The sequence below is a fragment of the Tenrec ecaudatus genome, chromosome 12 (assembly GCF_050624435.1).
Source record: "Tenrec ecaudatus isolate mTenEca1 chromosome 12, mTenEca1.hap1, whole genome shotgun sequence".
NCBI classification, from domain to species: domain Eukaryota; kingdom Metazoa; phylum Chordata; class Mammalia; order Afrosoricida; family Tenrecidae; genus Tenrec; species Tenrec ecaudatus.
Window position 1 is genome coordinate 18,562,974 of NC_134541.1, and position 14,237 is coordinate 18,577,210.

At 51.6% G+C, this 14,237-nt stretch overlaps 1 protein-coding gene, 1 non-coding gene and 1 pseudogene across 2 annotated transcripts in view; all 3 read right to left on the reverse strand.

Annotated features, from left to right (window-relative positions):
• Positions 1 to 6,385, reverse strand: part of L3MBTL1 (L3MBTL histone methyl-lysine binding protein 1) — a 34,369-nt gene extending 27,984 nt beyond the window's left edge. The window contains exons 1-6 of the mRNA XM_075528735.1: positions 6,250 to 6,385; positions 5,865 to 6,091; positions 5,370 to 5,511; positions 5,022 to 5,172; positions 4,789 to 4,912; positions 4,106 to 4,190 (exon numbers count right to left, since the gene is read on the reverse strand). Coding sequence (XP_075384850.1) covers positions 4,106 to 4,190; positions 4,789 to 4,912; positions 5,022 to 5,172; positions 5,370 to 5,511; positions 5,865 to 6,091; positions 6,250 to 6,385 — 865 coding nt within the window. The remainder of the gene's footprint in view (positions 1 to 4,105; positions 4,191 to 4,788; positions 4,913 to 5,021; positions 5,173 to 5,369; positions 5,512 to 5,864; positions 6,092 to 6,249) is intronic.
• Positions 284 to 406, reverse strand: LOC142423667 (small nucleolar RNA SNORA32). Its single transcript, XR_012779271.1, has one exon. It is a non-coding gene; the product is annotated as a small nucleolar RNA SNORA32 (small nucleolar RNA).
• A 5,902-nt stretch (positions 6,386 to 12,287) lies between the features above and the next one.
• Positions 12,288 to 12,353, reverse strand: LOC142423593 (U7 small nuclear RNA; annotated as a pseudogene).
• Between the last annotated feature and the right edge of the window lie 1,884 nt (positions 12,354 to 14,237).

Sequence of the window (14,237 nt, forward strand, 5' to 3'; positions counted from 1 at the left end):
ATGTGAATATGTTTTACACGTCCTTCATCTGCTGCCCACAATCAAAGGCACCTTAGTTTCTCCAGAGCTTGTAAAGAGTCATCTTCAACAGAGCCCGTTGTAACCCCACTGTGGGGTCAGTATAGCTTCCCAGAGAGCATCAGGGAATTACTTCCATGGACTGAACCGTCCAGTAGGTCTTAAAGAATCAGCACAAAAGCAAAATGCATTTTCCTGACCATAATGATGAAGCTTAGAGAACATGTAGAGTGTTTATATTTTTATTAGTGCTGATGGCGGCAACTGATGTTCCCCATCAGTTGAATGCTAGCTAGGTAGCAAAAAAACTTAGTGGGTCATTTTTCCGTTTTATAGTCATGCCAACAGCAAATCAGGTATCGCATTCTGGATGCCTGAGTACTGGCAATTACAAGCCACTCTTTGCTAAAACATTTTTTTAACTTGTTGTTATTCCAATCTACTCTTGAATGAAATTCCACACAATTCGTAACTTGTTTCTGAATTCCATGTAGTTTTCCTTCTACTTAAATTATCATCTCTGTCCTATAGAAAATGTTTGCAGATAAATAAACAAGTATTTCTACTCCAGCTCCAGTTGATACAGACCCAGGTCTACGCCAAACAAAAACATGTTTCTGCGATAGGCAGGTGGCTACAGATAAGCTCTTCCAGTAATACATGCCTGTCTTGGGAGAGGGGCGCGTCTGATCAGAGCACACAGGAGCAAGTAAAGAGGGAAGGAGAGAGTGGAACACGCCCTGGCCCACCAAGGCCCGAGGATGATATTCCTGCTCGGAGCAGCCAATGCGCAGAGAGAACCATAGGGCTGGTCACATTACTCACTGACCCATAGCACTACAGTGGACAACACTGGAGACACAGTGTGGGAATTGTGCCCGATCTGACCCCACCACACCAAGGCAAAACACTAAGGGCGTGCAAAAGAACAGCAAGGGGAGCAAAGCAATGAAGTCCCCAAGGAATACCAAAAATAGACTTTGGGGCCAGGGCATGGTACCCCATCAGACTCCACTGGAAAACACTCATAAAGGTCAACAAACAGACCTGGAACTATTTATAGACATTTTTGTTGTTGTTTGGGGTTTTTGCTTTGTTTTTGTGCTTATTATTGTTTTTGCATGTCTATCTAGATAAGAGGCACGATAAACAATCTGGAGGAGAAAACAATGGGTCTGATGGTTCCAGGGTGACAGGGGAGAGGGGGAAGCAGGGAAAGGAAGGGGGCTACCAACAAACCCAGGGACAAGGGTGCAACAAGTGATCTAAAATTGATGGTGAGGCGGGCATAGGATGCTGGTGGGGCTTGATCAGGTGCAATGTAGCCAAGAGGAATTACTGAAATCTGAATGAGGGTCGAACATGATAGTGGGACAAGAGAAAAGTAAAAGGATATAGAGGAACAAACTAGGAGGCAAAGGCCATTTACAGAGATCTAAATATAGGCATGTGCATATGTAAATACATTTATATATAACGATAGGGGAATAGGTTTATGCACTTATATTTATGTTAAGCATTAAGGTAGCAGATGAACAATGGGCCTCGACTCAAGCACTCCCTCAACACAAGAATGCTTTGTTCTAATAATTCAGCATTCTGTGAAGCTCACCTTCCTGACACGATCACTGAAGACAAACATAAGCAAATGTGGTGAAGAAAGCTGACAGTGTCTGGCTATAAAAAAATATAGTGTCTGGGGTCTTAACGGCTTGAAGATAAATAAGTGGGCATCTAGCTGAGAAGCAACAAAGCCCACATGGAAGAAGCACAGCAGCCTGTGCGATCATAAGGTGTCATCAAAGACCCAGAACAAAAAATTATATTGATTTGAATGAGGGGGAGGACAGAGCGGAAACCCAAAGCCCATCTGTATGCAATTGGACATCCCCTCATAGAATTGTCACAAGGAAGGAATGAGCCAGTCGGGGTGCAGTATAGCACCGGTGAAACATACAACTTTCCTCTAGTTCTTTTAACGCTTCCTCACCCACACTATCATGATCCCAATTCTACCTTACAAATCCAGCTAGACCAGAGCATGTACGCAGGTACAGATATGAGCTGGCAACACAGGGAATCCAGGATAGATAAACCCCTCAGGACCAATATTGAGAGTATTGATACCAGGAGGGTAAGGGGAAGGTGGGGGGAGAAAGGGGGAACCGATCACAATGATCGACATATAACCTCCTCCCAGTGGGGTGAACTACAGAAAAGTGTGTGAAGGAAAATATTGGTCGGTGTAGGACATGAAAAAAAATTATAAATAATCAAGGGTTCATGAGGGAGGGAGGGATTGGGTGAGGGTGGGAGAATGAGCTGATACCAAGGGATTAAGTGGAGAGCAAATGTTTTGAGACTAATGAGGGCAAGGAGTATACAAATGTGCTTCACATAAGGGATGTATAGACGGATTGTGATCAGAGCTGTAAAAGCCCCCGATAAAATGATTTTTAAAATAATAAAACAATAAATACACCTGTCTTGTTCTTAGTAAGCTACCTCCAAGAGACCAAAAAAAAAAAAAAAAAGCCTCTAGCCAGTGGCTTCTGAGGGGACTTGCTGGGTCAGTTAAATTCAAGGAAGAGAGACCAGCTTAGAAGGTGATGGAACCTGTTCCTGGTGGCTCCAGAGAGGTGGTCTTGATAGGTTTTCTCAATCAAGGGTGAACACACAGGGGCTCCTCAGGCAGTTTTACAAAACCTGGAAATTGCATCGGTGAGAAAAAGGCCAGGAAAGTTGCAATGAAGAATTTCCCAACAAGAAGCTCATTCTTCAAGGGTAGCAAGGGCTGTCCGATGAGAATTTTGTGGGGAAATCTTACTCCTCTGCCCCTACAGCCCTGGTTTTGCTCCTTCGTACTTCTTTTGGTTCCCAAATCACAAAAAAACAATAGTTTTCTATTTCGATACTTCGGTTTTATAAAAGTTTCCACGATGCCGATTTCAGGAGTGCTGGTGGCACAGCAGGCTCCATGTTGAGCTGCTAAACCACTCGGCCACTGCTTGGGAGAAAGATGAGGCTGTCTGCCCCTGTCAAGATGTAACGTCTCGAGGAGCTCTGGTGGCTTAGTGGTTCCAGGTCAGGCGGCTACTGCAAAGATTTAAAGTCTCGGAAACTCAAAGGGGTAGTTCTAGCCTGTCTTTTTAAGGTCACTAGGAGTCAAAATTGGCTTGATGGCCGTGAGCTTTCTTAAAGATGATTATGCGGCCATCCTTTTTGACTTTCTCTCCTGTAAGTAAAGCACTTTATAAGGAATTTGTTCAATAGGACACAACCGCAAATTAAAACGTGATGCTCTTCAAAGGGCATCGTTTGGTGCAGAATGTGATGGGGGACCAGCATACAAGTAGATTGGGAGAAAATATTTAGCACACATAGATCTGACAAAAGATTTGCATACAGAATATAGAATTAATAAGACGATAAGCAACCTAAAGAAAAATAAGGGGACATGTATATCAGAACTAACTTTAACCTACCCCCACCCCCTGCCCATGCCTAATTCACAACATAAAAATTCATTTAAAAATAAAATGAAAATACGTAACTTGAAGGGGGAAAAGAATAGGACCCGTGTAGGGTTGCTCTGTCTGAAAAACCTCTAAAAAGTGGACTACAACCGAGAAGAGGGCCTCCTTGATATGAGCAGGAGGGGGGGAAACACGGTTATTAATAGCTGTTCAAATGATCTATTTCCTATCAATGGATAAGATACAACACATTTTGCAAAGATGGGCCAATGGAGAAGCCTGGAGGGCCGGAGCTTACTCCCAATGACTTCCGTTCCATTTTCACTAGCACCAAAGGTTCTGATGGCGGGGCCCAAAGAGCAAGGTCCGAACCGTGAAGCCTTGCTCCCCCACCAAAGGGTTCCAGGGTTCAGATACTGACGGGCAGCGAGGCCAGTGCACAACTAGACACCAGGCTCCACAAACACATGATACAACCCCATGGGCACACAAACCAGAGTAACTGTCCCTTTCTCTCCCACACTAACCTCTGCTCCCCTACGTACCCAGAGCACAGTCACAACCCTCACCCCCATCACTTCCCAGGACCATAAACACACAGGCCACCGTACCAGACTGGCTGCTGCTCCACTCTTGGCTCTCTGGGGTGCTAGTGGGGGGCTGTCCCTCTGAATCCTTTTCTTCATCTTGCTTTTCCTGTGGAAGGCAAGCCTGAGCCCAGTTTCCTGCCCTCCCAGGCGGAAGCCAGGCCTGCCTGGCTCTCTGGCTACAGAGCATTCTGTTGGAATGACTGGAATGTCTTCTAGGTCCTTGAAAGCCAACAACCCATTGCCACCTGGGCCCAGACTAACAAGCACCCACAACCCAGTCACACAGTCTGCCCACAACTCTCCTCATGCCCAGGTGGGGAAACTGAGGACACACAGGCCTGTGCTGGGCGGATTTCGCCTGCCCCCTTGAACTGCCAGGCACAGTGTCCTCCAGCCTTTCTGCAGCTAGAGCCCCGTGGCCCCTGCCTGCAGTGCTGGCCGCTAGGCCCCAGGGACAACGATCACCTCCAGCACCCACGGCTACCTGTGGTGCCAGCTCCTGTGACTGCACCTTAGCGCTGACAGGAGTCCAAAGCGCAGGGGAGTGATTTACTCCTTTCCCTCCAAGCAGAATTAGGACCTGATTCAGGATGTCCACCCCACCCCCTCCCGCAGTTTGAAATCTCTGCGGGCCCTGTCCTCAGAAGACCCGGATTGAGCTGGGACTGGGGGGAACTGAGGCATGTCCTCTGCCCACTTCCTACCAGGGCCTCTGGCTCCGACTCGACCTCCGATGGGCTCTGGTATTGCCGGCACTTCCGCTTCTTCATAGGTTTGAGCAGCTCCGAGGCGCTGGCGCAGCCCAAGGAGTTCTCCACTATGACAGACCTGAGGGAGAGAACCACCTGCCCTGGACCCCTCGCCTACACCGCCGCCAGGAAGGGGGCTCGCAGACCTAAGGGCAGGGCAGCTGGGGCTGCAGCCCGCTCCCCCTTACCGCTCCTGGTACACCTGCGTGCAGCCCGCATTGCTGGAACCAGGATCCGGGCCGGCGCCTGGCTGAGGCTCGCACGCCTGGCACTGACAGGTGGGGTCCTCTTTTGGGGGGTCCTGGGAGCCATCTTCAAGGGGGTCCGGGGGAAGATCACCTGTAGAGGCCACCAGGTCCTCAAGGACACGCCCCTCCCAGGGCCCGCCCACCTCAGAGCCACGCCCCCTCGGGTTTGACCTCCACCTTGGCCCCACCCCCAAGACACACCTGCAGGAGCACCTGTGGCCCTGCCCCTGCCCCAGGCTCCTCCGGGTGGTCTGAGAGCTACTAGGCCCTGGGGCCAGGGGCTCCTACCCGACTGCTGGGTGCCTGCCTCGCCCTCTCCCACCGAGGGCTCTCCATCTTCGTATTTGGCTACGCCTTCACGCTGCAGCTCGGGGCTCTGGGGATGCTCGGCTCCCACCATGGTTAGCGGCGTGTACTCGCTGATCCGGAACTGGAGCGGGGAGAGTCAGAGGACCAGTCCTGGGCTCGCCCTGGACCCACCTTTGAGCCCGGGCCACGCCCCCAGAGCCCATCCCTCTCTCTGTCCCCGCCCCAAGCTATGGCTTTAGGTAATAAAGTTCAGCGTCTCAAGTGCCTGGTCCCCACAGCCCCCGCCTGGGAGCAACTCCTTCGAGCCCTGCCAGTCCCATGCCCAAACTACCTCACTCCAAGCCACGCCCTCAGCGCCCCTCCCTCAAAGTCCCACGCCCAGGATCCCAGTCTCGGCTAGAAAGCACACTCCGCCTCAAGCCCCGCCCCACAGATGCAGCGCCCGGCGGCTGGCCAATCCGCGCAGACACTGACCCGCAGGCCACTCCCAGGAGGAGGAGCCGCAGCCTCGGCCCACTCCAGGAGCCGCAAGGTGCTGGCGCTGGAGCTGGTTGATGGTCCCTCATTGAGCTGAGGCAGCACGGCAGCCGTGACGGGTTCACTGCCCGCCGCCCGCTCCGGGGCGCCCACAAGGATGGGCTCTCGAGGGACGCAGGACACATCCAGGGCATTGCTGGGCAGGCCGATAGTGGCCGAGCTGGCTGCAGACGGACACATGGACAGACATCACATATATGAGCCTAGTGACCTTGCCTCCATCCTACCACGCATGTCTGGGCAGGTGAAAGAGTCATCCCCTCCCCAGGATCAACTGTTGAAGCAGGTAAGGGGGTGCTTCTCCCTAGAACCCTTGGCCCACCTGCAATGATGAAGGCAGTAGTGGGTAGATGAGGGCCAGAAGTGGGGCTGTCTCTGGCCACCAGGTGGACGCTGACCTCACCTGTGGCCGGCCCCTTCAGTGTTCTCAGCGTCTCCATTTCTGCATGCCCCTCCATCCTGGAAAGCCTACAGGCTGAACACAGGCCCCACCCCAGATCAGAAGACAGAAGGAGTTTCTTTGAGGGGGCACAGGCCACCCCCAGACCAGCAATCTATGGAGAAAGGCTCCAGGTGCAATGGGGTAGGGTGTCTCAGGAGACCAGCATCAGATCTGGCTTCTGCCTCCAGCCAGGACCTGCACTCCTCCCTTACCCTCCTCTATAAGGTGCTTTGAAAACTGGGGCATGCGGAACTCACTCTAGGGAGCATGACCCAGGACAAGCTGCTGTCTGCGATCTTGAAGACACAGCCCAGGCCAAGTTCAAACTCACCTCCTTCTAGACAGCCACCCCATACACCACTAGAATCACTTCCGTCACCTTCCAGGGGATTCGGAGCCACCTTTCAGGTACTGATTTCATCGTCCAAGAAGGTGGGACCAGATCTTTTCTGATCAGGTTCTTTTACGCCCTTAGCCCCTTAGCCCATCACACTCACAACGGACACATGCATTTGAAGGGCCAAGAAGTAGTCTACGAGAACCCAGGCCATTCTTGATTTTGCTTAAGGAAAGCAGGGACAGCAGAAGCACTGCACAAAGGGTGGGTTGGGCAGGTGAGCCAGCATATGTTGGGGGAAGGGGAGGGATGGCCTAATGATGTATCAGATATATTCCACATCTACCATTTACTAAACTCCTAAATGTGCCAGCTGCCTCACTCACTAGCACTCTCTAATAGAATGTTCTGTGACAAAGGGAATGCCCCGTGCCTGTGCTGTCTCACGCAGTAGCCACTTGCCATCCGTGGCTAATCTACCTGAGGAACTGAATTTTAAATTTTATTTCATTTTAATTAAGTTGAAAGAGCCACCATGGCCAGTGGCTACCATCTGGACATCACAGCTTTACATCAGTCATTATCCTTGGTTTATTGTCTCCATCTCCCAGACACATTTTCATAGCCTCTTCTCTCCGTCTCCAGTGCCACCATGCTCGTCGCAAGCATGATCAGCTCTCCTTGGACTTCTGAGAGTGCCTCCTAACCCAGCTCCCTCTTCTGCCCTTCTAGAGGCTGCTCTCTAGCCACAGAGAGCTTTGAAAACACACCATATGTTTAATCCAGCATTAAAATTCTCCAGTGGCTCGGCATTGTCATTACAACATCAAAATGCTTTACCTTCCACAGTCTGAGCTGTCTTCCCCTCTGACCTCACCCTCCACCGAATCTCCATTCCTTCTATTGCTTGACCTGCCATCCTCTCTCGGCGTCTTCGCCCTGGCTGTTCCCTCTGCCTGAGATGCTCGTCCCCACACGCTCTCTTTGGCTAGCCCACTTCCACCCCCTGGGCGTCAGCTCACACAAGTCTTTCTAGACCATGGATTTAGAGCCACACCCCCACTCTCTCTCACTCCTGTTTATTTCCTTCTCAGCTTGTGCCATGTAACAGTTTTCACTTCTCTGTTTGTTTGTGTGTCCGTCATTGCAGCATGAATGTCATTTCCTAGAGAGTAAAAAAAAAGGTATCCTGTTCACTGCTGTATCCCAGCCCCTAGAATAGTGGCCAGCACACAGGGCAGGGGTTCGATACGTTGGAGTTCTGTAATTCAGACTGTTAAAAGTTTGCCAAGTGACCCGTTTCTGAAGAGAATGAACCCCCCCCCCCCCCCGCCCATGAAGAAGAAGCACTATAGGAATGATTGCTATCGGTTGTTTTGAGAGTGTTAGCAGTCCTTGACCGTGACTTCTGGCAGCTGGGTTAAAAAAAAAAAAAAAAAGACACGGGCTGAGGCTTACAGCAGAAATGGCTTTGAATCCCAGCTCGCCCACTTGAACACCTATGTGAGTAGGGATTTACCCTCTCTGAACATGGAGGTGGCAACAAGGTCTATCTCAGAGGACAGGGTGACAAGTAGATGGAAGTTACCTGCAAGATCCACATACCAAGAGGCCCTCGTCAAATATCACTCCAATCCCAGAGAGTTTAGTAACTTCAGGGAAAACAAACATGTAAGCTGATTGCTGGAAAAAATGGCTTGCCATGATTGCTGTTCCTTCTCTGCTTCCCTGTGAGTGTGTGGGCTTCAGCCCACCACAAGCTCATCATGAAGACACTTGAAGCTGCAAGTATCTTGCAGGCCTGTGGTAATAACGCCTGGTGAGGAGATGGCACTCAAGCGCCTCTGAATGAATGAATGAGACAGCTGAGAGCAAAGAGCAGTCAATAAATAATAAGAGGGGGAAACAGTATTGAGAACTGGAAGTGGCTTAGCCTTGGTTTGCCTACAGACAAGAAGACGATTCTGTTTGGCGGTGGGCCAGGAGGGAACAAAACATCAAGTCGTCTGGTAGTGGAAGCCCTCCCAACTGGGTTCCTTGCTGTCCCAGAATGGTGCTCAGCCAAGAGTGCTGCCCCTCCCCCCAGTGCTGTCCTTTGGGGGCAACCATCCAATGACTAGTTGGCATGAAGTACAAGGGCCCCCATTCCTTGCTTTGATTTAGGGCATCTGAAGGGTCACCGGGGCGCCCTGGTGGTACAATGGTTGAGGGCTTGGTTGCTAACTGAAAGGTCAGGGTTACAATCCACCAGCCACTTCTCGGAGGAAAATGTGACAGCCTGTCTCCTTCAAGATGAGCAGCTTTGGAATCCCCATGGGGTAGTTCCACTGTCCTACAGGATCACCAGGAGTTGAAACCGACCCAGGGCAATGGGTTTGGTTTTTGGTATGGGCACGAGCAGCCATCCCTGTTCCAGAAGTGTCTTGGGACAAACTGAGGCCTCTTGTTGAGGTTACACTGGCCGTTCAACTTCTCCATCTGCCCAGCCCTGTTGTCTGCACTATTGCCCAGGGCCAGTCCTACAAACCTCCTACTTACCGGTCCTCTCCCTGGGAGTCTTTCCAAGAAAGTGCTGTGTCCACAGCAGCGTCTGGCACGTAGTGGGTGCTCAGTAAATATTTCTCAAATGACTATACCATGTTTATTTTTATCGTGGTCTGCCAAGAGCCAGCCCACCTCAGCCCTGTAGTCTTCCAAGCCTTGTAAACAACCGATGCCTCATAAATGCCCTCCCCAAGAAAGGGCTTTCTACTCCCACAAACAGTGACTGTCTCGGAAACCCGCAGGGGATCGCTATGAGTTTGGAGTTGGGTGGTGGGTGGGGCAGGGTGGCACCCCAGACAGACACCTTGGGGACCACAACACATGGGGCGTCGTAGGGAGACTGAGCGCCACAAACTTGGGGCCTCGGGCCTGCCCAACCACAGCCTGTACTGCGGCTCAGCAGGATCCGCTTCCAGCACTCCCCCCCTACAACCCCGTCCTCCCAGGGTGTGTATAGACCCTGGCGGGGGGCCGCTGATCCGCCAGCTCCAAAAAGAGGTTACTTTTTTAGATGCCAAAATGGCGGATTTTAAAAAATTCTTTCTCTTTATAGGAAAAAAATTCTTTTTCGTTATAAAAATCAAAAATTAGTAAGAAAATAGAAAAAAAAAGTTTGCCAAAAGGCTCACTTCCTTAGAAAACCAAAATCCCGCCCTCGACACCTTCCCCTCCATGAATGAAAAACTCCTAACTGATTGCATTTCTCTACACATAAGCGAAGCCCCCTCCCCCCTGCCCCCTCTGCTTGCATTGGGATCCGCTCACCCCAGCTCCGCAACCACCCGGTCCCCTCTGCGCTCCGCCCAGACCCCCTCCACTCCTGGTTTCTCCAACATCCTACCTGCCCGCGGCGCTTGGAAGGAGGGCGGCACCGAGACGACACCCGAGCACGCGTCGCGCTGGGCAGGGGTGGGGCGGGGGGCGGGCGGCGCCCCAGGTCGGGGTCCAAGCCCACTTACCCGCCGGCTCCCTCCCTGCAAGGCCAGCCAGTGGCCGCCCCGCGCCCCCGAGTCGCGGTCCGAGCCCTGCGCGGCGCGCGCCTGCGCGCACAGGGGGGCGGGGCCGCCCCCCCTACCGGACGCACCCGCGCGGAGCCGAAGCTGATTTGGGGGTCGCAGGCCCCGGCGCCTCGGCGCTTGCGTCCTCTCGCCTTCCCGCCAGACGGAGGTCTCGGGAGCCTAACGCCCCACCTCGCCCTGGGCTGGTTCGCTCCGTAGCGAGTCCAAATGCTTCCCACCCTCCAGCGCGCAGTGGGGCGCGGAACCAGGGCTGGACCGGGAGTCTCCTGGGGACCCGCGCTGAGTAGTGGGTGACCAAAGACCGGCCCAGCACCCGAGCCAGGTGTATGCTCTGTGCAGTGCGTTTGGCCCCACCTGGGGAAGGGGAGCCCCGCAGAGTTAGAAACCAGCCTGGGATCAGAGGAAACCAGATGCGGGGCGCAGCGTAGGTTCTGGTGGAGGTCCTTCCTAGCAAGACGGATGGCATCGCCCAGCCTGGGTTCCACTTGTCACTGGTGCGACCAGGACGCCTCATTAGTTTCTCCTGCTTTTCCGTGTCTCGGTTTGTAAACCAGGAGAGACAAGCACGGACTTCGCGGCAGAGGGCTTGTCTTCAGGAATGGCTTTTGTACAATTGTCTGGAGCAAGCCCCTGGTCCTCTGTCTTAACTGCCTGCGCACGACCAACTACCCAACTCTCCGTGGAACTAACTGGTTCGCCTACACAAAAGACTCCTCTTCATTACACGGGTCATGGCTGGATCTTCTCAGGGAGGTGTGTCATTGGAGAGGTTAGGAGACAGCCAGCCCCAGGAGGGAGGAGAATGCATTGGTTTTGTGAGTGCTTAGTATCTTAAGGAAGCCACTAGCCACCTACTAAGGCAGAAAAGTTCGCACCCGGATACCTTGGGAACTCTTTGGATCCGTTCTCCCTTGTCCTACAGGGTGACTTCCTGTGAAATCGAGGACCGCCCACCCTGGGATTTTGGTTTGGTGATTCAGTCTACAGGTCATGGACACAGGAGAGACCTCCCAGTCACGCAAAGACTGGGGCAAACCCTCCACGTGGTTGTGATCATTGGGTTTCCGTTTATGTGGAATTTAACGATTCTGGTTGCCACGCCAACGCATTCCATGTGTTCTCCCCTTACTGCAGTGTCAATTTTTAACCACATCTCATATTATTGAGAACAGGATTGCATCAGGGGAGAATGCTGGTTGCCATAACAATGAAGCCTCATTCTACACACCATACACACACAGCCCTCTGCTCATTTTGCTCCCAGCTCTTCCCAGGCTTGGCTCTGGGTTCCAGGTGGTTTAATTTCAGAATTTGGAAGATTCAAAGAAAATGGTGAGCCTACCCAAGCGCTTGGCTCCTGGACCACAAATGTATCCTTTAGTGTTGATTACAACAGCCAAGTGGAAGCTGAGCTTGGGGGTGGAGGGGGTGACCCAGGAAGAAACCAGGGACATTGTCTTAGGTTCCCCCAAGGAATTACTCTCTGCCCTCTGGAAACAGTAGTTCGGTGGACTTCACATCCGGCTAGCGGGCTGGCTTATTTGAAGACCTTCAAGGAAGGAGAGCCCTTTCTAAATTGATTTTGAGAACAACGTTCTCTGCCTATTAAAGAGCCCGGGTTTTTCTTGCTGCTCGCGGTGTCCCCTTAAGGAGCAAGCAAGTCCAATCCTTCCCTTAAGCAACAGCCCTCTCTACTTTAGTGCCTTTTCCAAGCAACCAGTCCAAGAGCAGACCCCCAACACTGCGAAGTGTTGAGTAGAATCAGAAAACGGTGGGCAGTACACATCTTTCTGCACCTACAGAAACTTCAGCTCACCGTTGGGGCTGTCCGTGGATTTCAGGAAAGTCGGCAGAATGCTCTCTTGATTAACTTGTAAAAATCGGACTCCAGCGACCTGGTGCGCTGTGCTAACACTCATTGCTACCGGGTCAGTTCTGTCTCTGCGACCTTATAAGAAAGGGTAGAACTGCCTCTGTGGGTGTCTTAAAGTGTAACTCTTTTTGGGGGGGAGGTGGGAGGGGGGTTTTGGGGGAAAAAAAACCAGAAACCCTAATAGACAAATTCTAAAAGAGCTGTAAGGCTAAGACTGTAATTCTTTACTGCAGCGAAAGCCTCATTTTCCTCCTGGACTGTGCTAAAGGGGATGCCTAAAGATCCTGGAATAGACTGTAAGGAAGAAAGAAGGCGAATTCAGTGCAGAACTTGCAGAAGAAGGAGTCTTTTGGAACCCAAAACAATGAGGAAAGTGAAAAGAGAGCAACCCTTGGGTGGGGGTGGGGATGGGGGCCGGATATCCCTCTTGACTTGAAGGGCAGGCAGGCCTTGGCTGCTAGGGCCTTGGGAGTGACTAGACACACCGTGGGAGGTGGGGGCTTAGATCGATGCCATCCTAGAGACGGAACAAAAGCCCCTGAGTAAAGACTGAGCACTCTACTCCCCAACCCTATCCACGCAGTGCAGAAAGTTCTAGACAAACTTCATACACTCACCCAGGGAAACTGAAGAAGCTTGTCTCTTCCTGGGAGCTCAGCATCGAGGGGGTGGGGGCAAGTTAACCATGTAAAATCAAACCCTTAAACCTATACCGAGAGTGGGCTGGAAACATAAGATTGTACCAGACCCCTGGGCAGGTGTCTCCAAGCTAGAAAAGCAAGGCAAAGATTGATCTGGGACAAGCCAGACTCTCTCCGCAAAGGCCCAACTGTTCTGAGGAGACACAGCCACATGACTCAGGTCAAATGGGATGGCGCACAATAGAGAGCCACACGGCCCTCTGGAAAACCATGGGCCATACTCCACAGCGAGCAGGGAGACTAGCACCCACAATGACGAGAGAAGACTGCCGTTTGCAAGTGTCAGATACATCCAGGAACCCACAGTGATAGGAATGAATCCATCCATGGGAGTAGAGGCAAATTTTCCTGTGCAGGGTTTCAAATGTCTGATGTAGAGATTCTGCCTGCAGAGAGAGGAGCACAATGCCCCCCTCCTCATGGGAGCTGCCAGCGGTGACGTCTTCCAAAGAGAACTTGGTAGAAGGGGAGAGGAAGCCCCCTTTGCAGTAGCCAAGAGACCAAAGTCAGCATCAACAGACAGAAACTGTGCTGACAGTAAGATGTATAAATATAGATATTTGATATATATAAGTCAACCTTTGATTTAATGTGATGAAAGTGACGCTTGACCTCTGTGAGCTTTCTCCCCACAATCAGAAAAACTAATATTGATTTTTGCCATTTTTGAATTCTCGGGTTCTCAAGACCCATTCTTGAATAATAAAAATAATAAAAACCTAGACTTCCCACCCCCTCTTCCTTCTTTGCTGTTTTTCTTTCTTCTTTCCCTTCCCACACACGATTCCCTCTTCCTCCTTCCCTTTCTAAATTCGTAGCAGCTCATTTATTGCACTGCTGTCACCAAGGTGGTTCCAACCCCGAATGACCCGATGCGCAACAGAACGAAGAACTGCCCAGTCCTGTGCCCTCCTCACAATCGTCCCTATGCCTGAGCCCATTGCTGTAGTCACTGTGTCACCATCCTGTGAGAGCCCCCTCCTTTTCACTGCCCCTCCATGTGACCAAGCATGACGTCCTTCTCTGGGGACTGGTACCCTGACAACACGTCTAAAGCAGGTGAGGCAAAGTCTCACCCTGGTTGTAACGTCCTTCCAGACAGATGTGTCGGTTCTTTTGGAAGTCGTGGCTCTTTCAATCGTCTTCGCCAGCACCGCCATTCAAATGCATCAAACGCTTCTTCGTCCATTGTCCTAATTACTTATACTGAGATTGGGCCTAAATCAGAGCACCTCTTTACCAGCTCTCCTGGGTTCCTAGAACCACACAGGAGCCAGAGTTTTCTCATGTGTAAACTTCCAAGAGCTTCCCATTGCCATTCACGTAAAATCTAAGCTCCTCACTTAGCAGCTTACCTTGTCTTGTCTCATAGCGTCTCCATGGGCTAACAGACC